Source organism: Haliotis rufescens, unplaced genomic scaffold (assembly GCF_023055435.1).
Source record: "Haliotis rufescens isolate VD_foot unplaced genomic scaffold, xgHalRufe1.0.p SCAF_15, whole genome shotgun sequence".
Classification (NCBI taxonomy): Eukaryota; Metazoa; Mollusca; class Gastropoda; order Lepetellida; family Haliotidae; genus Haliotis; species Haliotis rufescens.
The window spans coordinates 20,468,538-20,494,620 of record NW_025963835.1 but is presented as its reverse complement, the minus strand read 5'-3'; the positions used below and the strand labels follow the sequence as shown (position 1 = coordinate 20,494,620).

The following is a 26,083-nucleotide window of genomic DNA, read 5'->3' as shown; positions in this document are numbered from 1 at the left end:
ACAGAGTGACAAAACACTCCACAAGACTGTATGACTTGAACTTTCCAATAGTCAACTTTCCCTTTATATCGAGCGATATACCTGCAGCTCCGGCCTTGGGTTCACAACTTTGGAGGTACAGTCGAGCATGCTGATGCGAGATTTCATAGAGCGTCATACAACTCTTGCTCAGAAGTTGTTACAAACATTGTGTCAGGTGTAATACCCTATTTTGACTTGTACCGTATGTTCCCGTGTTGTTAAGGTAAACAATTGACTTGTCTTTGCATGTGTTTGTGACGCATGCCACCAGTTGGGCAGGATACCCTCACCTGGCACCCGTGAAGATCCGGGGTAGAATAGGTCTTCAGCAACCCATGCTTGTCGTAAAAGGTGACTTACGGGATCGGATGGTCAGGCTCGCTGACTTGGTTGATGCATGTCATCGTATTCCAATTGTGTGGATCGATGCTCATGATGTCAATCACTGAATTGTCTGGTCCAGCCTCGATTATTGACAGCCGTCATATAGCTGGAATGTTGCTGAGTGCGGCGTTCAACAACAAACCAAACCATACAATCGACTCGGTTTTTGACAAAGATGATCATGGAAAGGGTTTTTAACGCTTTTATTTACATTATTTTAATACATTTCATCATCTCCCTGGTAATATCCAGCGTGGGCATTATCCGATGATAGACCCAGTGCATGTAGCCGGATGTGATGTGCTGTGATACTGTGGTATAGCTGGAAGACAACAGACGAATAAGATTCATATCACAAATGATATGTCCCGCAGGGAGTCTTGGATAGTTTGTCTCTGTACCCACGTGCCTCCTGGAGATCATGAATGAATTGTACCCTATTTGTACTCCATACTAAAAGGTCAGATGCATGAATTTTCTTTCTGTGGTCTAAAAAGCTTACTGTGAGGTTGTGCAGGTTTTTAGATGGTTATTGATTAAGGATATACATTTAGGAATGGTTAGGTTGAAGCTTGTGACGTTCAAACCAGCAAGCCAGCAAATACCATATACATGTACCTTGCTGCATATATTTAGGTCCCATGGGTTGCCGTGGTCCTACGGCGTTGATATCGATAGGCTGGGGAACTGATGTTTGTTTGGCCCAGGATTCCGCTGCACACCGGAACCGGAAGTCATATTCACCAGGAGACCAAAACTCAGCAGGACTCGCCTGAAAACAAAATCAATAAAGCAAACTTAACAGAGACACTGTTGCAGATGGACCTTGCTTTCGAAATGTCACGCTTGCATCCCAAGTACCAAGTTGATCTTGTTCTTTTTCATAAACCCAATGAAATCATTTTATATCATTGAACCTCCTGTCCCTTTTGGCACCAATGTTATTGATAAGATTCAGGAGAAACGTGGCAAATATGCGGACCTCGCTTTCGAAATTAACGCTTGCATCCCAAGTACCAAATTGTCCGACTCCTTATTGTTCTCGCGGCCTTAGGTTTGGTACATCCCAATCTGTTGACTGACATTGGGAGAGTACCCGGGTTTGTTCCCAGGAATACAACCCTTTTGACAATCTGGGTAATGTAGAAGGCTGCAGTGTCTTCACATTCTTCGAAAGGTCATTGTAAAAATGAATGAATATTTTACCTGTTCAAGGAAGGATCAGTGTTCATTCAAACTGAAATCCGGGGTAGAATAGGTCTTCAGCAACCCATACTTGCCGTAAAAGGCGACTATGCTTGTCGTAAAAGGCGACTAACGGGATCGGGTGGTCAGGCTCGCTGACTTGGTTGATACATGTCGTTGATCCCAGTTGCATTGATCGATGCTCATGCTGTCAATCACTGCTGGATTGTCTGGTCCAGACTCGATTATTTACAGACCGCCGTCATATAGCTGGAATATTGCTGAGTGCAGCGTTAAACAACAAACCGACCATACTGCCTATTAGGCTTATATCAAATTTGCATTCACGTAACCATCTCATCCTACCGGGTACCCATTTGCTGATGGGTGATCAGAGGCATGAAACATCATGATAAAGTAGACTTTAAAAACGTTTAAAACGCTAATAATCGGTTTCGAATTTCTGGCGATTCAGCGTGAACAGAATTTTAAGAAAGCTTGAAGTCTAACCTTAAAGTTGTCATGTATGTCGTAGTATTCCTTCTTGTTAAGACCAGTGCCATGGTATTCAACGATATTTGGCCCTCGCTTGTTGTAGAAAACGTTGTCGTAGATCTGATTGCCTTCATACAAGACACACAGTGAGTGGGTAAAACGTTGTCGTAGATCTGATTGCCTTCATACAAGACACACAGTGAGTGAGTGGGTAAAACGTTGTCGTAGATCTAATTGCCTTCATACAAGACACACAGTGAGTGAGTGGTTAGGTAATGGGGGGAGTGGGTGACACCAAGAATGAGCCACGAGGTTATTTAACTTCGACTAAGTCAACAGCACATGCATCCTTGAAACGTTACGAAGTGGTTTGTCAGCACTGTGACTATTCTTTCGCGGGTGATAACACCATAATGAACCACTGATATGTGTGGTTTCTGTCTTACCCATTGGATACATAGGATGATAGCACCACAACGAGTCACTGATATGTGTGGTTTCTGTCTTACCCATTGGATACATAGGATTATAGCACCGTAACGAGTCACTGATATGTGTGGTTTCTGTCTTACCCATTGGATACATAGGATGATAGCACCACAACGAGTCACTGATATGTGTGGTTTCTGTCTTACCCATTGGATACATAGGATTATAGCACCATAACGAGTCACTGATATGTGTGGTTTCTGTCTTACCCATTGGATACATGGGATGATAGCACCATAACGAGTCACTGATATGTGTGGTTTCTGTCTTACCCATTGGATACATAGGATGATAGCACCATAATGAGTCACTGATATGTGTGGTTTCTGTCTTACCCATTGGATACATAGGAAGATAGCACCATAACGAGTCACTGATATGTGTGGTTTCTGTCTTAACCATTGGATACATAGGATTATAGCACCATAACGAGTCACTGATATGTGTGGTTTCTGTCTTACCCATTGGATACATAGGATGATAGCACCATAACGAGTCACTGATATGTGTGGTTTCTGTCTTACCAATTGGATACATGGGATGATAGCACCATAATGAGTCACTGATATGTGTGGTTTCTGTCTTACCCATTGGATACGTAGGATGATAGCACCATAACGAGTCACTGATATGTGTGGTTTCTGTCTTACCCATTGGATACGTAGGATTATTGGAGTCGATGGTGGCTAGTTTGGGGTACCTCTCTGACCACGGCTTGGTCTTGTATGGAAACACCTGAAATCAACGAGTATTGGATGACGTGACTGTAACTTGCTCCACAGATGTGATGACGTTGGAGCGTAAAATGCCTCACGACATGACAGGTTTATCGCTAACCACGATATTTATATAACTCGAGTTATCGGGACATTCGTCCAAAAGAGTTACATCAAAAGCTGGGCCCGTCAAGATCCGGGGTAGAATAGGTCTTCAGCATGCAATGCTTGTCGTAAAAGGCGACTATGCTTGTCGTAAGAGGCGACTAACGGGATCGGGTGGTCAGGCTCTTTGACTTGGTTGATGCATGTCATCGATCCCAATTGCGTGGATCGATGCTCATGTTGTCAATCACTAGATTCTCTGGTCCAGACTCGATTATTTACAGAACGCCGCCATATAGCTGTCTTATTGCTGAGTGGGGCGTTAAACAACAAACAAACAAATCTCAGCGAGTTTGACGTCGAGGTGAAGATAAATTGAGTGAGTGAGTGAGTTGGGTTTAACGCAGCTCTGAACAGTGTTCCAGTTATATCACGGCGTGTTAGCGGGATGTGGGAGGAAAGCCCGAAGCCCGAAGTGATGCAGGTCTCAGACGTTTACCACTTTAGTGAAACCCAAGAGCACGGGTATGGTGCTGACAAACCTAGAAACATAATCGGGGAGACCCGGGAGGTGACTATAAGATAATGGCATCCATCTAGATGTGACTAATCAATAACCGACATTTTTTACAAGAGATGATATTTTTCTTTCCTAAACAATATCACTTAATAATGTACACCACATATACTATCCAACGGACTGGAGAGTGGAAGGTCGGGGGTTCGATCCCTATAAAACTAGAGAGAGAAACTTGCTCCTGGTTATGCGTGCCTAATGACTTAGATATCACTACCTTAAGTCTGTTAAATAGCGTCACTTTGTTGCTGTCATGCAGGATACCACGGCCGTCCACGTTGAGGGGGAAGTTTACAGCGTCGTAGAAAACATTGTAGCGTATGATGTTGTCACGGCCGCCTCCGATGTTGGCGTGGTATTGGTTCTGTCATAAAACATTATGTTGATGGTTGCATGAGATCTTGCATCCTCCATTAAGCAAAGTAGTATTATACTACTCAAAAGAAGTTAAAGAACGCACAATTCTTTCTATTCCTCTCTGTTTTCATTCTGAATGAAAATATGGATGCCGAACTGTTTCAGAAGAGACATTTGATTGACTGTTATTTTGAATCTTAATTCTGTGCTAATTGTAGCGAATGAGTCCAGGTATTTCCCCTAAGGGATAATACGTTGAATAATCGAGAATCGTGACTGTCATGGTTGTTCCTTTGACCGATACTAGTCATTTATTCATCTTCAGAAACATTTTCTTCATTTAGAACGCATCTGTAGTTAATGTACCTAAATATGTTTTACTTTCATCAAGTTTTCCTTACTATATTTTTAACATATGTTAAAGGGGGACTCAGATACCCAAACAAATAGGTGTATAAAGCCGTGTAGATTTAAAAATAAGAAGACAATGGAAACAATATCTGGCTCAATACAACACCTATAATGGATAAAACTATTTCGGAAAGCATTCGGAGTGTGCCTTAAGAGTAGAAGATCATAAGAGTGAGTGAGTTGGGTTTAACGCCGCTTTTAACAATAGTCTAGTTATATCACGGCGTGTCAGCTTAATGTGGGAGGAAAGCCCGAAGTGATGCGGGTCAGACGTTTACTACTTCGGTGAAACCCACGAGCACGGGTATGGTGCTGACACGCCTAGAAACATAATCGGGGCGAACCGGGATTCGAATCCACAATCATAGGTTTCTGGCGTGCTCAAGGGACGCTATTCTGCACAGCGAATCGTGGCGCCTTAGACGACTGGGCCACCCGTGCCCCTCGAAGATCATTAGATGGAGTTCTATTCCCCACCAACCCTGGTATCATGATGACAAATCAAGAATAACAAGCATGACATATTCATATCCCCCGCCAATATGACATGTCCGGGTGTGTGCAATGCATTAGCTCCTGTGAACTATGTTCACTGGACCTTTTTGTTAATGGCGTAATTGCAGCACTAAAAAAGTTATTACTGGTGTTGTTTTACCATCTGCAGTTTATGATATGATACGTAACTCTATTTTTAATTGGTTGTGCTATTACTTAAACAATAGTCAGAGAAGTAAGGGAGTTCTTACTTCACTTAGAGATTAAGGAGAGCAGGGGTCACCATGAGTTGTACTGAGAAGTACAGCACCAATCATCTGGTGATCTGAGTAGTAGACTGGAGTCCAGTATAGCTCCAAGACAGTGAGTTGGTGAGTGAATGAGTTGAGTCATTATCCGCACATTAAAGAAATCATAGATTTCACTTAGATCATAGTTGAAATCCCCAGTAACTAGGACATGTTCACATTCATGCTGCTTGGAGAGATCCTGAAGTTTCAATCAATCAATCAATCAAGGTTTATTTCAGAAGAAAGGCCATTGGCCCACGTTCAATAAATTACAAAAATCAATTTTGAGACAGATTGCGTTTTGTCTAACAAATAGAGAGTTGTATATAAACTTTGCACAATTAATCAACATCAATTGCAAATCCTGAAGTTTCTGCATGAAATGAGTAAGTGAATGTGACAAACACGTCAATGACACTTTTGGAGGAACATACACACAAGCAATGCAGAACTTGCCAACAAGAAAGGAAATGTATTCAATACTGCGAGATGACATTACATCACATAGCTGGACACTGTTCTTTAAACATACACAGCAATACCATGTGTAGTGTCTCCTGGATAGACTTGATATCCTGGCAGGTTTCTTTCAATGTAATCATTGATGTGTGCTTCTGTGAAACACAAAACATCAAGCACACCAACAAACTTACACTGCGAGGAAATGGGCTGGTTTGAGTGCCCCTGTTCATGTTACCGGCATGCACTGCGAGGAAGTAGGCTGGTTCAGGGTGCCCCTGTTCATGTTACCGGCATGCACTGCGAGGAAGTAGCCTGGTTCAGGGTGCCCCTGTTCATGTTACCGGCATGCACTGCGAGGAAATGGGCTGGTTTGGGTGCCCCTGTTCATGTTACCGGCATGCACTGCGAGGAAGTAGGCTGGTTCAGGGTGCCCCTGTTCATGTTACCAGCATGCACTGCGAGGAAATGGGCTGGTTCGGGTGCCCCTGTACATGTTACCGGCATGCACTGCGAGGAAGTAGGCTGGTTCGGGTGCCCCTGTTCATGTTACCGGCATGCGCTGCGAGGAAGTAGGCTGGTTCGGGTGCCCCTGTTCATGTTACCGGTACCCACTGTGAGGAAGTAGGCTGGTTCGGGTGCCACTGTTTATGTTACCACCATGAATGCGATGAAGTAGGCTGGTTCTTCTGCCCCTGTTCATGTTACCGGCATGCACTGCGAGAAAGTAGGCTGGTTCGGGTGCCCCTGTTCATGTTACCGGTGCCCACAGAGGAGGTAGGCTGGTTCGGGTGCCATTGTTTATGTTACAACCATGAATGCGATGAAGTAGGCTGGTTCGGGTGCCACTTGTAAATTGAGTTTTCACAATAATTCACCATATGCCTTGACCAAGTTCCTTTGTCAAGTGGTATACATCTCAATTATGGTAAGGGTTCTCAGACAACCCTGCGTGGATGTTTTTGTTGAATATGTAAACGGTTTCCGAGTTATGCTCTTGCTAAGTAAACATTCGGTAATACTCCCAAACTATCAAAAGGCACAAGTTTACCACTAGACCTATTTATATGCCAATTTTGGAAGGAATATTGTACGGTTTTCAAGATCTGTGCCAAGTTTGATGATTTTCAGTGTAAGCCAAAGTCATTGCCATGGAAACACTTCTTTTTTTTAAATCCCAAAGTATCAAAAGGCACCAGTTTTCCACTTGACCTATTTATGTGACAAGTTTGATGAAGAAATATTGTATGTTTTTCAAGATCTGCTCCGGAAACGAGGACTACCGCCAGTTTCAGTCTAAGTTCAAGTCGTTGCCATGGAAACTCGAAAAATATATTTTTTTAAAATTCCAAACTGTCAAAAGGCATCAGTTCACCACTAGACCTATCTATGTGCCAAGTTTGGTTAAGATATCTCTTTTGCACCAGAAACGAAATATGACGGACGGACGGACGGAAAGACGGACGGACGGCACCCATTCGTATATCCCCCTTCCACTTCGTGGCGGGGGAAAATAATCAGGGAGAATCGAGGATTGGAATACACGATCTGCAGATCCTGGCACGGGTAAGGGGTGCAAAGCTGTATCTTACAACTTACTCGTGTTTGTGACAAACAAGACTGAGAGAACAGGAGGACGGGTCGGGAGACATGGTGACCCCACTCGTTTACCTGGTAGAAGACGTTGTGTTCGATGAGGACGCCGGAGAACTGGTCGTCCAGCATGATGCCCCTGTTCTCCGCTCCCGGCATGTTCTTCACAACGTTGTGGATGTAGTTGTATCGGATCCTGGTACCACGCTGCAGATTGGATCGGCATGAATTAAAACAAGCATTGTCATCAGAACGGGTATTACTGATAGGCTTTTTACAGTGTCAGATGCCACTTTTGAACACCGTTATGTGAAGATTTTTTTTTATCTTTTACAAACCTATTACATGTTATATTCCGACGCAAAGTGGGGCTATTCTGGCAGCTAGGAATGGGAAGACTAACCGAAATGGGTCAATTTTAGCCAGGTCGAATTTCGTGATGGAGAGATAGTTATTCTGAACATATATTGCTGTTACTGGGGAGTTATTTTAAACCTTTTGCACCGTAAGTTCAACTTCAAACGTAACTTAACTATTGTTTTTTTAATAAAGTGTCTTGAGAAATACATTAGCTCCACGTTCTTTGCCGCAATTTTCTACAACTTGTCACCCTAAAAATTGAAAATGTCATTTTTATTCTGTATTTCCATGAAACGACATAGTTCAGTCTAAGAAGCGCAATGTAGGCAACATTATGCAATACAATTACATATATGTCTATGTAAGGTCATTTAATCATTTCTTTCGGACGTTTTGTAACCAGTTGCTGTAACCAGTAATCAAACTTGAATTTGAGTAATATTTGTTACGTTATCACTAAATGTGACGATATTTCGAACTATTCCAAGACGGCTAGCCTCGTTACTCATGTGTAGTTACCATTTTCAAAGCGTTCTTTACGTCTAGAGATAAATTGCAATTCAAGGTAATTTAACTCAATCTGTGGTTAGATTATTTCAAATTTCAAAACCCAGAAGGTTTATCTCGTCACTGTATAAAATAACACCTTGTGTTTTCTAGCTATTCGCTAACTATAAATAGTTGAACGGATTTACTCACTGCGGACCAATCTCTCCCTGCAATTATCCCGCCGCAATCAGTACTGTTCACACACATGTGGTGGATGTGGTTGTATTCAACTGTGTTGTCGTTACCCTGGCAATCAAAAGGTTGTGAGTTGGAACACAACGTCTATACTCCTCTGGTTTGAATACACCACGTTCACACCCTCCATGTATTTACGGGTGATGGAGAAACACTACGTTGGGATCATGTTGATAACCGTGAAGATCCGGGGTAGAATATAGGTCTTCAAAACCCATGCTTGCCGTAAAAGGCGACTATGCTTGTCGTAAGAGGCGACTAACGGGACTAGGTGATCAGGCTCGCTGACTTGGTTGATGCATGTCATCGATCCAAATTGCGTGGATCGATGCTCATGATAACAATCGCTGGATTGTCTGGGCTCGATTATTTACAGACCGCCGTCATACAGCTGGAATATTGCTGAGTGCGGCGTTAAACAACAAACAAACAAAGAAGCACCATACCCGTATTCGTACGCTTCACCAAAGTAGCAAATAACCGAGATTGTCTGCATCGAGCTGGCGCGCTGTGATATAACAAGCTAGTGGCATAAAACCATACTCACTCATTAACTCGCTAATGACTAATGACACAATGAAGATATAGGGGGTATAGTAGGTCTTCAGCAACCCATGCTTGCCATAAAAGGCGACTATGCTTGTCGTAAGATGCGACTGACGGGATCGGGTGGTCAGGCTCGCTGACTTGGTTGATGCATGTCATGGTATCACAATTGCGAGGATCGATGCTCATGATGTCAATCTTTGGATTTGATGTGTCTTAAACAACGTGTTATATGTCCCGACTGAGTTACTTTAGAGTATAAACTATATACATTCGTATTCATTTAGCGTACCGCCAACCACATGCCGGTGTATTGGCCGTCATGGAGGTGGTTGTGACGGGCTACGTTACCGATGCCGTCGAAAAACACAGCGTTGTAACCAACGCCTCCGACACGACCAAACTGCCAAATGTGGTTGTCTTCAACTAGGTTGCCAGATGGCGTTAACGTCATCCGGTCTCCACCTGTAAGTGTACCAAACATAATGAAAAACATCAACAACAAAACAAAACAACAGCGTCTTTAGTTTTCTTTGTTTCGGCGAAACGAAGTTGTACAAACAACAAAAACTGTGCGAACTGACCTCTGGACCTGACCTCAAGAACTATCATAATTTAATTGCTGCAATTATAAACTCGGAATTCTGAACGATAGGTTGTCTTCAATAGATGATTTACGGTATATACAAGAACATTAATCGTAATTAATGAAGAATGTATGCTATTTATTGTGACTGACTGACTGAGTATGGTTTTACGCCGCTTTTAGCAATATTCCAGCAATATCACGGCGGGGGACACCAGAAATGGGCTTCACACATTGTACCTATGGCTATTTATTGTGATTTTTGTCTAAACCGGCAAAGTTACGAAGTTCCAGCAGACCCACGGAACCAATGGCATAATGTATTCTCGGAGTTCCTGGCAGTGACGTCAGTGATCAGGATATGCCACTGGATATTCAGTTCCAGGTGACAATGTCCGAGAGTATTCAGACTCCAGGTGTTCGCGAAAAGGGCAAGCAAGTAAGAATGGTTGGTTGGTTGGTTGGTTGGTTTGTTGTTTAACGCCGCACTCACCAATATTCCAGCTATATGACGGCGGTCTGTAAATAATCGAATCTGGACCAGACAATCCAGTGATTAATATCATGAGCATCGATCCACGCAATTTGGATCAATGACATGCATCAACCAAGTCAGCGAGCCTGATCACCCGATCCCGTTAGTCGCCTTTTACGACAAGCATAGTCGCCTTTTACGGCAAGCATGGTTGCTGAAGACCTATATTCTACCCCGGATCTTCACGGGTCCCAAGCATAATGTATTCTCGGAGTTCCTGGCAGTGACTACTAGTGATCAGGATATGCCCCTAGATATTCAGTCCCAGGTGACAATGTCCGAGAGTATTCAGACACCAGGTGTTCGCGAAAAGGGCAAGCAAGTAAGAATGTGTTTGTTGCCTGACACCGCACAGCAGTACTCCTGCCATGCGACGGCGGCTTGTAAACAAACCAGACAATCAAGTGATTGGCCTGAATGTCTAGTAACTCGATAGTGTGTTTACTGATTTTGTTAAAACTGAAATGGAAATTATGAATTATGCCCAATTTTGAATTTAGAAAGATCTTATTAACATCTCTCACAAGTTGAGATCCGGGGTAGAATAGGTCTTATGCAACAATGCTTGCCGTAAAAGGTGACTATGATTGTCGTAAGAGGCGACTAACAGGATCGGGTGGTCAGCCTCGCTGACTTGGTTGATGCATGTCATGGTATCCCAATTGCGTGGATCGATGTTCATGATGTCAATCACTTGATTGTCTGGTCCAGACTCGAATATTTACAGACCCTCGTCATATAGCTGGAATATTGCTGAGTGTGGCGTTAAACAAACAACAAACAATTTGGACACACAATGGCCAATGGTTTAAGAGAAGTAGCAGTTATTTTATTTCACAACTTCACAAATTACGGCGGCCATTTTCAGTGTTTCAAAATGAAAAGTTTACATCATTTTAGCTTGGGACAGAGACAAAATGTTATGTGAAAATGATACTGATGTGATCAATAGATTAAAGTGGCACTGATCTAAGGCAATTCCCCGGGACTGGTTGTTGCCTTTGTTATTGTTTTTTCCCAGTGAGTACCCGGATGAAGAGCAGAAATCTAGGCTAGTTCGCGACCTCTGCTGCGCCATTCGTAAGCGCATTAGTCATTTTTATGGGTAGTAATAAGGGCGTATGGTCACATTGATCAACAAAATGAAATACAGTTTTCGAGATAATAAGGAAATGTAGGTATCTTTGTGGGTAGCATCGGTAATGATGACGAAGTTTTGATATGTCACTTGCTTGGTATTTTGCGGTTTTCGTTTACACTATTTTGACTTGCAACACAAAGTAAATATTTCACCTGAGCATTGCTTTTTTTATAGTGTGTATATCTTTTTACTGTCAAAATGTGTAACATTTTCAAATTTATTAAACGCCTAAATATTCAGTTATTTTACAAAGTGACTGAAAAACAATTCCATCTGTATTATTATGATAACGAATTCCAAACATTTTGATGTTTAATGTCATCACCAAGAGACTGAAAATGTTACGTTGAAAAGTACATTTCTATGTTGTTTGGCTTCTCATCCTACATAATAATCTGTTGTGATGTTTTTAGGCCCGTTGGATCGTCTTAATCAATTTTAGTCAATCTGGACAGATTTTTCAGTCAAAATGCCTGAAATATTTACACATTTTATAAATTGCCTGAGAGAATCACATTTTACAAATTGACGGTAATATATACACGCTTACAAAGGAAAACAACGTCTATCGCGCATTGAAGAATTTCCCAAACAAGATGTAGAGGAACAAGAACGAATCGGTTCAATGCTACAGCAAATGAAGGAAAACAAAATGTAAATACCATAATTACAACCTACCAAATTTATGTGTATAAATTTTAGGCAGCTTCCTTGTTCGAGGAATGTATCCGTGAATATCCACACAAAGGAACAATATCCTACTCGTCTGCAGCTGTACAAAGAAACTTATTCGATGTCACGTGTCTCTGTAACAATCAAATATTTTAAAAGATATATATCGTTTCGGGATAATTATAACCCGTTTTCGTTTGTCAACTGATCACTTAGATTGTTTCAGGTGTTTCACATAGGTGTCAAGTCTCAAGGGTCGGCTGAGAAAGCCCACGTGACAACTATTTTCATAACGTCCACGGTTCCTAAAAAATCCATAAAGTGATAGATAACAATGAGCAATCAATCAACGTATTACCAGTTAACCCTTTGAACAAAGTATGTTGTTTTTACATCGGCACTTCACGCCATGATATGAGTATTCCCTTTGTTTTAGTAAACCTAGACATGTAAACACTCACTTTTGACTTATCCACTGTGCAAGATAACAGTGACTAATCAATCAACGTATTTTCTGTTAATCCTTTGATGACTAGGAACGATCCGTTGATTTACCAAAAAGGTTAATCAACTGATCATTCACCTCTTGCTGGGCTGCCACGTGCATATTACATAACACACATTTCACCTCACTTCAAACCTGTATATAGATTGAATAATTACCCCAGACACAATAAATGCCAAATGGGAACCTTTGTCAGGTAATCTAAGTCGTGCTACCACTAATTATACCCGTAATAAATTCATTAACTGAGCATCAAGTGAATGACGACAAATACACAAGTGTAGGGTTATACCAGAAAACGTGGATGACAACAAGGGACTAGTAATCGTATTATCGACGCAATCCGAAATACGAAAATGCTTTCACTGCATGGATACTTTATTTAATTATTAAACAACAACCATCAGGTGTTTTTTTCTAAATGACGACATCCGATGAGCTCCGCCGTTCTTTTTGTCTGTTTGTTTAGGCTGAAAAAATTATTAACATGCGCCCTTTGTCGAAATCTTTATAGATCACAGTTAACCAATCAGTGTTCAAAAATGCGTAAAACAAATATTGCCTCCAGCCTCCAAGTTTATTTAGCTGTCCTTGCAGACGGTAGCCCAGTCTCTGGTCACGCTCAGCTGCGTAGCGTATCATCCGGGTACTCACGGGGAAAAAAACAATAACAAAGGCAACAACCAGTCCGGATAATTGCGTTAGATCAGTGCCCCTTTAAGGGGAAAAGAAAGTTTAAGTTTCAGTGCTAACGGAAGGATAAACGCCAGACGAAGATCTCTTACCTGAGAACACAGTAAAGGTGTCAACGTGGTCTAAAAATACGGATGCATGAATAATGGAAACAGTAAGTAAGTGAATTATTTTGTTACCGGTCAAGTTGACGCCACCATTTGTGTAGTGGATGTCGCACCGGGATACGGTGATGTTGTTGCTGTCGCTGAAGCTAACGCCATAGGCACCTGAGGATAAACGTTAATATTAAAACAAACAATTGATTATAAAAAAAGAGATAAGATAAGGGTCTATTCGGTCCGCTGGTAATATGAAATATTAAGGTGATAGAAGACTTGGAAATATCTGTATTCAATTATCAGAATTAGGTTCAATGGCTGACAGTCATCTCTATTTTCTTACGCTTACGACCTGTGAAGATCCTGGTTAGAATTGGTCTTCAGCAACCCATGAATGTCGAAAGGGGCGATTATGCTTGTCGTAAGAAGCGACTTACGGGACCGAGTGGTCAGGCTCGCTTACTTGGTTGATGAATGTCATCGTATCCCAGTTGCGTACATCGATGCTCATGATGTCAATCACTGGATTGTCTGGTCGAGACACGGTTATTTACAGACCGCCGTCAAATAGCTGGAATATTGCTGAGTGCGGCGTTAAAAAACAAACAAACAAACAATCGCACCACCTAAATTATGAAGCTCTACCAGATATGTTCGTCCGAAATAGTTTCAAGCACTCACCTACATTCTTAATTTCCATGTTTTGAACGATGATGTTGTGTACACCTTCTCCAGTGATTCCCGCTTTGCGACACGCCTCCAAAGTAAACCCCTCAAAATTGAGGTTACTCACGCCTCGGTCCAAGCTGCCAAAAAACACACCGTTATTCCGTGAATCAAACTATCTTCATTGAAATTCGCACCCTGGCGGCATCTGGCCTATGTCTTCTCTGATGTCAATAAGTGAAAACGTTAAAAACATTTCCCTGATCAATTTAACGTTTTCTCTGAATCAACAAACGATTGGTTGGGGTATAAGAGCATATGTGTACAATTACTTTATAAAAAAAGAGACAAAGTCATGCTGCAAACGATAAACTCATGGAACGAAAATAAGGCGAGACATGACATCATTGTACACAAATATTTACTTTACTCTGATGTACAACAAACTACAGTACATACAGTAATGATGTTTACTGTGGTGTAGAGCATTACCCCATCAACATAAGTCATGTTTTGCTACCTTAGTAGATAGGATGCTCACATCAACGTCGCACATTACTTGCAGGATGTGTGTTTGTTGTTTAACCAAGTCAGCGAGCCTGACCACCTGATCCCGTTAGTCGCCTCTTCCGACAAGCGTAGTCGCCTTTAACGGCAAGCATGGGTTGCTGAAGACCTCTTCTACCCCGAATCTTCACGGGTCTGCTGGGTGTAGACGAACATATACCGAATACATGACTCCAGGATAGACGTTCCCTTATTTCATTCAACAGTCTTCTAAGGCAACTGCTGTGATATCCCCCTGTGACTATTTTGAGCTGAGCCTGTCACGGGTTGAGCGGTGCTGGTTGTTGTATTAAGATAACCCGGAAGTACTAGTAGAATATTTCCAAAGTTGACGCATCGCTGACAAAAATTATGTTCGATGCAATTGGCTATTTTGACTTGTACCATGTTCCCGTAATTGTTTAGGTGAACAGATGACTTGCCTTTGCATGTGTTTGTGACGGAGTCACTGGGTGGGTAGAATACGCTTACCTTTTCGCGAACACTTGGTAACATCACTATTTTATAGTGACTTATAAACACATGCTTCTTAATAAAGTCGGAATCATACAATGTTTTCATTAGGGATTTCCTACGGTAATGGAAGTGATTTTTATTGTTTTTTATTGATAACATCGTTTGTGTTTCCCGGGAATGACTTCAAAATGAGTTCTTAAGTCAAACTACGTGCCCGTCAACCTCACGCTAATAGCTTGAGACACACCTATGTCTTGTCATTGTCTCGTCATGGTCAGAAATAATAATTGACGAACTTTTGTTTTTGTTTCTGAAACGTTAATGGTATTTCATTTGAAACTTCTCGTGTGTTGACCATATTTTCACTCTTAAATAATTATTGACAATGTTTCTTGTTTTACTTGTACAGGGTCAGGCCTGTGGTTGTGTTCAAAAATGTACTAGACCAGGGCCAATTGCCAGTCGTTGCAAGTCGTTGAAACATACAAGTTGATAATGTAAATTATTTGACTAATTGCTAAGAAGACAAGAATTTCACACAAAGTCGAACCACTGAGTGGAAATGGACACCGGATCGGAATGTTCCCCCAAGATAACGTAACCAGACATAAGTCACTTCTGCCTTTGGATTGGACGAAGATGGGGGCAGAGGGACAAAGAAACGTGCCTGATGCAGTCGTTGATGAGGGACACAGTGATGATGTCAGAGGAGTCCACGGTGCCCGTCTTTGTGTTGGGCCAGATGTACAGGTTGCCATTGGACCGGTCCAGATAGTACTCTCCCTGTACAGAACGATAACGCAAGATACTAAGGACGTTACAGTAGTGTGATCACCTGGCTTAGTGTGTGTCGTTGATGTTTGCTCATCCTAAAAAACAGAATTTGCCTTGACCAAGATAGATTATTTACAGACCACCGTGGTAAAGCATCAGTCGTTGGAGACAACCGGAAGTGGTGGAAATTCCAAAAACTGACTTTTAACATTATGTGTCATGTAAGTGTGATATTTATAAGTTACAGAAAGAGGAGTAGGTGGAGGAGGAGGGGGTTCTTCTCACCGGCAGATCCAGCTCTGACAGCATGTTGATAACCCGGAAGTAGCCACCCTGATTGTCAGCATAGGCCAGATGGGCCGGGTTGTAATGACCTGGACATAATGGAACCAATCTAAATCGCCACACTTTGTACTGTTCACGTATAGCTGAACTTTCAAAGTACGTCATATTCTCTATCATTGTAATATAGTCTGCATTTCAAAAGCTCAATAAAACTCTTTGCGTAATGTGATAGTAATCTATCTGCTTATTGTGACTATATTCGAATTTGTTGGAATGATTTTTAAGCACAATCTGTTGCATACCATATGTACATGTTAAGTTCCCTGATATTGACGACCGCCTCCGTGGTCTAGTTGGTAGAGCTTCCGCTCTGAGAGTGGAAGGTCGGGGCCAATCCCCGGCCGCGTCAGACCAAAAGACGTTTTTAACTTGTTACCCTGCCTGAAGCTCGGCATTAAGGGGCTAAAACAAGGACTGGTCGGCTCGAGGTCAGTATACTGTGTCTGATTGGGGTACTCCTGTTAATCTGTGGCATGGTATCTCAGTGGGCTAGCACTATAAATCGGCATCAGTCCGGACTAGTACAAGCAGCCACACACACTAGCGCATGCACGTCGCTGTATAAGTGCAATAATCCTGGAAGTTTAACGTTTAACCCTATTTCACCTAACCTCACCCAGTTATTGACATCAAGCACTGTTCTACTCATAATAAGGATATTCAACAAATAGCATAGCTATTTCTGACCACTGAGTCACCGAGCTACCCAGCCACAAGGGGGGATTAGTAGTACAAACAACATGGGATGTCCTTAGCTCTACTGACCTACTCTGAGTCCATAGTTCGTGTCGTTTGCCAGAGTGATCTGATGTTTGCTGATGTCAATGTCGCTGATCCCAACACCATCGTCCGCCCAGCTAAAATACCTGTTCAGACAGCAGCCTTGAGAATTCTTTGACAAGACTTGAATTTGTTATTGAGTCATACATTCTTATAAATACGTTGTATGAGCAGTGACATCTTTATCATTTTACCCGACATTAATGCTACTACAATAACATAAAACATCCATCCCATTCCATTACACACATTCTCCATCCCATTCAACGTCATCCGTAACGTAACTGCCGCCGCCAAAGATCGTTATATGCAACATCTGGGTGAAGGAACCACAACAACAACAACCCTGTGCTACGCAGAAACGTTGACTATTCAGTGTGTAATCGGCTGTGGGACGCATGATTTCTTGCTTGAAGACTAGTTCGACACACATCGTCACCTGGCTGAAAGTCGGCAGTGGTGCAGACAGAGCGAGATGGCCACGTGCAAGATGAAAGGCCGTTCTGTTCAGAGATGAGCTTTCCACTCCGACCTGCTGATGGGCATGCACGTGTCTACAGACGTCAGAACGAACGATATGCCCTAAATTGTGTGCAGCAGGTCGACTGATTTGGAAGTGGGATCATGATCATGGTGGCCGGCCGGAACCTGCTATCCGCTATCGAGATGAGATCTTGCAACGTCAGGTCGTCCTGTTCATTAACACCAACGGTGTACTTTTCCAACAACGCCTCATAGTGCACGTGTCTGCCAGGCCTTCCCACAACAAAGCAACATCCAGAGGTTACGCTGGCCTGCTCGATCACCTTCCCTGGACAGTCATATGCGCCGAGGGAATCCACCAGTGCATACACTCCAAGCACTGCTCATGGCACTTCAGAAACTTTGTGGCAGAACTTTCCTCAACACGTCATACAGGATCTCATTGCCTCCATGGGTCACCGCAGTCAAGTTATCATCAATGCTCGTTGAGGCCACAACAGATCCTGACGTTTTGGTTTATCATATTGTCTTTACCCGACCTCCGTATGTTGTTCGGTCAGGTCACATGTGATCATGTGATTTGTAATCAATCATATAACTTTGTTCATAAACTGATAAAATCTATGTTAGGTTTCTTTTTGTAGGAAGAGTTATACATCTTCTAAACACACTGTTACTGTTTTCTGCAATAAATCCATTACGGTTGTGGAAGTCACGTTGAATGTTACCAGAATCCGTAGGCCCATGGTTCCTTCTCGTGCACCCATCTGGCGTCTTCTTTCGAGTTGTAGGTGAAGACCCTGCTACGTCTACCTCCAGGAACAGAGACCAGGTTCAGGAATTTCTGCAAGAATTTCACACATTTGTATATTTGTTTGTTCTAGGATCTTGGACAGTGTTTAGTGTGTGGTCGATACAATATGTTCTACCTATTTTGCCGATAAGACACACTTGTCTATTGAATTATCACAGCACACTCTGTGATCAAGTGAGAATTCTGTAAACAAAATACTTAACAAATAATATGAAATCATATAACACGGTAACACCCACGCAACCCACACTCTAACAACACACATTTGTATGTACACGAGCGTTAAGAGTCTGTGGTCAAACAAATATGTTTTCAGTCTGTCAAGAAATGGGGCTGTTCTGAGGGCAGATGCAAGAGCATTCCATTTCTGAGCTGCAGTAACTTCATAAGGTGGCGGGTTCCTGGATGGCTGGTACACATGAACAGCAGTACTTTGTTACTGGACATCCAGAGCTTAACATCGGACATACAAGTTTCCATGTTACTCACGATACCTTGGTGTGGTGACTGGTCGAGGGAAAGACCGTTCACCAGCTGTGAGTCGTAAGCATAAAAGTAATGGTTGATACTGTGCTGGTGATAGCATTTCCGAGTGGACACGTACACAGAGTAAACAGGACAGGCCCTAAACAGATCCTCGACAAATTCAGACTGGGTATTCCTTATGATCACACACTGTTTCCAAAGGCACATTGTAAGCTTCTCAGGAGCTTCTATTTATCTACTGTGTCGAATGCTGAAGAAAAGTCTCGCAATACCAACAGAAAAACATTGCCATTCTCAGTAACCAAGATAATATCATTCAGAACACGATTCAATACTGTCTCTGTCTGTGATCAGTTCTGTAAGTTGACTGGTGTATATACATGAGGTTGTTCGCTACTAAATGCTCCATTAGTCTCTGTTTGACCGTTTTTTCACCAATTATTCAGACAAATGTTAAATTTGATTCTGATCGGTAGTTCTTTATCACACTGGCAATGAGAACTTTTTTAACAAAGGCTGATAAACAAAACTGAGTTAGAACCTCGGTCCTCCCAAAGTGCTCTGTAATCCCGAACCTTGACCTAAGTATTTTTAACCTTGGAGCTCTCAAAGGTTCCTGCCATGACATGGAAAAGATAAGATAATAACGATTAACATAAACACACAAGGGCAGATACAATACATTTCAGGGCTTTTGGAAAATTATGGGATTTTATAGTTCGGTACTAGAACCAGTCTTGGTCTTCCTTCCTACCTCATTGGGCTACTGGGCCAATCTGGCTCTACCTTCCTATCTCATTAGGGTACTGGGCCAATCTGGCACTACCTTCCTACCTCATTAGGGTACTGGGCCAATCTGGCTGGCTCCCCATTGATAAAGATCTCCAGCCATGACGTCCTGGATACGTAGAAGCCGAACTTGGACATCTGGCCGTAATCTGTGACGCCGGCACTAGGTAGGTGCAACTGCAACACCTACAGCACAGTAACGTGAGCAGAGTACCATACTCCTGTAAGTAACATCTTCTAAACTGTGGGTTTCTATTACTCAGAGATACTTGAGATATGATTACAAATGTGTCAAATAGGCATGATCAATCATTTGAAATCACTTAACCAAACACTTACGTGTTATATGCAGCAGCAGCAATAATACTAATAAAAATACTACTACTACTACTACTACTAATACTACTACTACTACTACTAATAATAATAATAATATGCATCCCAAGTAGCAAGTTATCCAACTCCCCATTGTTCTTGGTGCCTTAGGTTTGGTACCTCCTAATCTGGTGACTGACATTGGGAGAGTACCCGGGTTTGTTACCAGGAATACAGCCCTTCTGACAATCTTGGTAATGCAGAAGGCTGCAGTGTTGGGGAGTCTTCACATTCTCCGAAAAGTTCTCGGTGGTTTCGACGAGGCAGCGCTTCCTGGGAGAAGTCCCATTCGCTGTCTGAGCTACGTGTAGAGGGGGCCAGGGGGCTGACCTGATGATGATCCTAACCAGCCTAGCTGTGCCAGGATCACCCAAACCCTCTTTGCTGCAGTTTTTATTTTAATCTTTACATAATAATAATAATGGTGATAAACATATATGGCGCTGATGTCACTGTGATTTCCAAGAACGATCTGATTTTGATTTTGGAACCTGCAGCAGGAACTGCTGATTTGACAGAAGTGCATGACATAGTGTATTGTACGATCTTTGAGATATGATCAGCTGCATGCACGTCTTGATACCCCAATAAAAGAAGCTTCAAATCAATTCTCTCACGTATGTATGGCCAATTGCCAATGTAGGGACTTTAAAACTGGTTTAATATTTGATCTTAATTTCGTCCGAGAGATGATTCATGGTGCAGTGTTTTGGACTTCTTGCAGCCTTTGCAGTTGTTGAATTGAAATCCCTGTCAACAGTCTGTTGCAGAAGTCCAATATCTTTAGCATCACCATTATTAGTGTTATTACTACACAACCGCCACGTTTCACCATAGTCATTTAAAAGAATGACAGTATATTCATACTACCTTTGACCTTGAATTTGATGGCAGCATATTCAGCACGTTGCTGTCTGTCACGTGGGTAAACAGGTTTGCTGGGATCTGCTTGCCTCCTGTCTGGTGACGTCACAACAGAAGAAGATTGTTATATACAGAACATAAAATTGTTATATTTATTGCAATTCTCTGTGATCTGAAGGGTTAAATTCATGTATCTGTTATATGACAATGATATCATACTGAAGGTAAATGTGTTGGCTTTGATTGTGATTCTTTTATGTGCAATTCAAATATTTCGAGGACTTGAGTTTGTTTCCAATAATAATAAATAAAGGCGAAAACACCCTTTCTGAATTCGACGATTCCGACGATAGCACGAGCGCGTGTTATTGAAGTAATCAAATAGTGGACCATGTGTTCGCGAAAAAGGGAGCGTAATCATAAGAAATCATAAGAAATCCATAATCATAACTGCCAAAAAGCAGGATCCATTGTACGAGTCAAGTGAATACATTCATCACGAGTAGAAGCAGGCATTGGTTGCAACTGGAGGTGCATTTCCTAGCTTTGAGTGGAGAAATTTTAATTGACAGGCCTTCGACTCCAGACTGCACGCCGAACATTTTGACAGGGCAAAGCATGAACTGTTGGGAGTGGAAGACTACTGAGGGTTGTTTCATTTGCCCTGTGGATATTCAATACGTGTCCTTCTATACTTACCACGTGTGTCCCAACTCACCACGTGGACCTCCCCAGTAACCACTCTGGCCTCCGCACTTACCACACGTGTCCCAACTGACCACGTGGACCTCCCCAGTAACCACTCTGGCCCCCTCACTTACCACGTGTGTCCCAACTCACCACGTGGACCTCCCCAGTAACCACACTGGCCCCCTCACTTACCACGTGTGTCCCAACTCACCACGTGGACCTCCCCAGTAACCACTCTGGCCTCCTCACTTACCACGTGTGTTCCAACTCACCACGAGGACCTACCCAGTAACCACTCTGGCCTCCTCACTCACCACGTGTGTCCCAACTCACCATGTGAACCTCCCACTTACCACGCGGACCTCCCACTAACCACGCGGACCTCCCCACTCAGCACGTGTGCCCCACTCACCACGTGGACCTCCTGGTCCTGGTAGGCTCTGAAGGTGACAGGCTGGGAGTAGGCGTGGGTGAAGTGTAGGGTTGACTGCAGGTTGTGGTAGCCTCCCATCAGCTCCACGTACACCGCTGCAGGAAGAGATGGGAGTTAGAAATAAGTTAAGTTAAAATCCACTTGAATGTATTTATGTCAATCTGGTATATATAAGACAATTTAACAACATATAAATTAAGAAAATTATTTCATACATACAAGAGTTTGAAGTTAACATTCTGAAAGGTGAGCTGCAGAACCTACTCACTGTTGTCCTTGATCCCACTGCTGTCCAGTAACTGCCTGGCCTTGTCCAGGGTGGCAACCGGGTGGGACGCATCCAACCTGAGTACAAGGCACATGTTTCTATTTACTGGTAGGGCACCTTTGCAGGGCATTTTAACTATAGCAATCATTTAAGCACGATACAGATATACTATTTCGATACAGTGATCAGTACCTTCACCGAAATATAATTTGCCAATGCAAGAGAAACAGGGTCCATTTGGCGTAAATAGCTGTGGAAAAAATTTGAATGGACCACTGACAATCAGTGATGACACCTGGTGTTCGTGAAAAGAGTAAGCATGTCCTGCCCTACCGGCAGAACCCACCATTCATACAATTTGCAAAAAAAGTAAGTATTTATTGACTGACGCAGCACAGCAGTACTCCTGCCATGCGACGTCAGCCTGAAAACAAACCAGACAATCAAGTGATCAATGAACCAGACAATCCAGTGACACGACAAATACAAACCAAATGTCCGGACGGTATGCCATGATGTTATGGGCGTCTTCAGAGAGTTCATGGGTAGTGATTCATAAACACATGATCATGATATAGTCGGAATCGTATCATCGACTCATATAATATCATCGCAGATATATCTTGCAGGTTGTATTTACATGTCTCTTCAGACAAGGTGAGGGGGCACAGATGTTCAAGTTGTCTAAGATGTGGCAATTCTCAGTGTGTCCTTGGATTCCAATTCTGGTTTGGTCTGGCTAGGTATCTGAGTTTATTATCACCACACCCGTGTGGTTGTAGCTGCAGTCACTTCCTCGCCAAGTAAACATATGGCTGTGTTAAAATTGCAATCAGAATCCAAGTATATTCTTTCAAAATTAGACGGGGAACGGGTGGCCCAGTCGTCTAAGGCGCCGCGATTCGCTGTGCAGAGTTGCGTCCCTTGGGCACGCCAGGAACCTATGATTGTGGGTCCGAATACCGATTCATCCCGATTATGTTTCTAGGTTTGTCAGCACCATACCCATGCTCGTTGGTTTCGCCGATGTGATAAACGTCTCAGACCTGCATCACTTCGGGCTTTCCTCCCACATTAAGCTGACACGCCGCGATATAACTGGAATAATGTTAAAAACGGCGTTAAACCCAACTCACTCACACACTCTAAATTAGACAGCAACTGTTCTGTAAAGGTGACAGGTTCCACTGTGTAATTTCAATTACTATTCCTTATCTTTACTATGCCCATATTAGGACAGTATGAACACCGTGAGCATTGGCACTTACACTTTGAATATCCCATTGAAATAGAATTCATAACGTTCCACAGGGTTGATCTATATACCTGGTATTTTGGTTCTGTTCTGGTACCGTGCGGGTCTTATCTGACAACGAACCAAAATGCCTTTGGCAATAACGAACCTTAATAAACGTAACGCGCAGATCAATGTCAGACGGATATTTTGCTAGGAACCCGGGAATCTACCATTCATATGTCAGTGAGTGAGTGAGTATGTTTTTTACGCCGCTATTGGCAATATTCCATCAATATCACCCGTTGTACCCATGTGCGGAACCGGACGGTTCTATGGCGTGACCAGCGAACGGATTTTACCACTAAGCTACCCGACCGCCCCCATTCATATATCAAGCATGCAGTTTCAAGGATCAATAAAACTAATCTTTTATAAACAATAATACAATGTTGGTAATGTCAGCACGTTTGTGTTTGTTTACTCCACAAACAGCAGTGATGTGCGTTTCAAATGGCTGTACATTCAGCCTATGTGACCATTGCAGCGGCAGCATCATACGTCGTTCAATATGCAATGTATTCCGGCATATCGGCATTTGGATAAATGTCGTGCGACACCAAATAAAAACACCTTCAGCAATTTATCAACCTATATAAAAAGAATTGCTTACCCCGAGTTCCCGTCTGAGCCCTTGGGGCTGACGTAGATGTGGACTGTCTTGGAGTGACCCAGGGGCAACAACAGCCCCAGACACAGAGCGACTACCCACGTCATTGTTTGGTTTCAAGTGTCACAGTGTTGAAGATTACAAGCGTCTAATGGATTATATAGACAGCTGAATTGCATGGCCTTGAACGAGATAAGGATAACAGAAACTGCATGTATTGACAAAACAAATGTGGAAATGTCCTCCACGTGTCCACCATAATATCATTCTGTTCAGTCCTGTACATTTCATCATTGGTAATCATAATCTCGTATATAAATACAATTGTTACGCTGCAAATCCAGACTGAATTTGATGAACGGTTTGTATTGTTTGAAGGCGGAGCAATACGAAGTTTATTATACTGCAATTATACAGTTATAATATACCGTAAGCATTTTCCAAATGGGCCAAAGCAATGAAAATACGAATGTGGTTCAATTGATCTACATGATTCATAAAAGTTTTCAAATTTGTTTATCAATACAAATCTATAGAATGTATAGTTTTCCTTGGAGAAATATATATTTTGGTCCAAGCTAAATGTTTTGATCCCAGGTTACTTGTCCCAATTTATACACGCGCTGTGAATCCATTCGAGTTAAATCGGTGAAGACATTCCATTCCTTGTTTGCACTGTATTCCATAACCAAATTCCAAAACCGTCGGTATAAAGAGAGAAATATGGATGGGTCCAGCAAATGTACCACGAAATCCCTATCTCAAAGAATAACCATAGTCCTTAATTCAATCAAGGAAGGAGTTTCTTTATGATTCGCATAAGGCATTTGAGACATATGGAATCAATACAATGTGTATTCTCAAAATCTTTTGGAGGTCAGTCTCAGAAAAACAAGCGCAATTCCGTCAAAACGGTTGATTTTTCAGCTTTGTACCAAACTATCCAACACGACAAAACTAAGGTTAAATGTCATTCCTTGATCCATTGAGCATTTGTTACTGAACGTGGTGACCATAGGTATAGTTACTTGGTTGATACATGTCATCGTATCCCAATAGCGTGGATCTGTGTCCTTGATGTCAATCACTGGATTGTCTGAACATGAAACAGAAACAGTTAACGCCCTTGCTTCGGAAAGATGTCCCTTTCAGACTAGCAATGAGATGCTGGGGACACATTCTATCTCTGGTCCCCACCGGTACATACTAGAATACCAAAAATATGACCGTGTATGGGACATCGGTTACCCGCTCAGTAGCAACGGGTTTACACTGTACAGAACTTTGGGGAAATCTGCTTGTACACAACACTTTTGTATTGAGTGTCAAAATGCAGACAATTTGCAGTGACGTTCATAAAAGACTAAAAACATTAGCATAGCTTTTGAAAAAAATACTCAAAAGACAAACATTGTGTCAGTTGGTGGAGCTGCCGGTAGAGAAAGACATGCTTTAGATCCTCTTTGCGAACACCTGGTGTCATCACTGATTTTCAGTGATGCATGTGTATAATTTTCACCACTATGTTGCCCTATACGCCCAGTTGAATCTGTGTAATCTAATTAGTTTCATTTATTGATTCAATCATGAATAAAAGCATTGTAAGGAATATAACTACCAAGGGATTGATATTATTTATATATGTATTCTGATACGCGTCGGGGAAATATAACTTTCGATTGCTGATATAAATATTTTCGAATCAATAATGCAACTTGTAAATAATGACGATAGTGCATTTTTTTATGTTCTTAGAGTTATTTTGAACTTTCTTGTTGTTCTACATGCATTAAACAGAACAAGCACAATGGCTGCTGTGTCAATCAATGAGTGAGTGAGTAAGTGAGTGAGTTGGGTTTAACGCCGTTTTTAACAGTATTCCAGTTATACCACGGAGTGTCAGCTAACTGTGGGAGGAAAGCCCGAAGT

General features: G+C 42.2%; 1 protein-coding gene across 1 annotated transcript; it reads right to left on the bottom strand.

The window, feature by feature from the left end:
• Positions 1 to 574: 574 nt before the first annotated feature.
• LOC124135173 lies at positions 575 to 24,285 on the bottom strand. Its single transcript, XM_048396280.1, has 19 exons — positions 24,158 to 24,285; positions 22,251 to 22,327; positions 21,962 to 22,077; positions 20,866 to 20,955; positions 19,666 to 19,806; positions 18,260 to 18,375; positions 17,034 to 17,134; positions 16,209 to 16,297; positions 15,817 to 15,932; positions 14,142 to 14,266; positions 13,539 to 13,628; positions 9,520 to 9,692; positions 8,637 to 8,732; positions 7,656 to 7,784; positions 4,190 to 4,336; positions 3,225 to 3,309; positions 2,101 to 2,213; positions 1,024 to 1,177; positions 575 to 727 (listed from the first exon to the last, which is right to left on the bottom strand). Exons 1-19 carry the CDS (start codon positions 24,259 to 24,261, stop codon positions 666 to 668), a joined length of 2,124 nt encoding a protein of 707 aa, XP_048252237.1. The 5' UTR covers positions 24,262 to 24,285; the 3' UTR covers positions 575 to 665.
• Between the last annotated feature and the right edge of the window lie 1,798 nt (positions 24,286 to 26,083).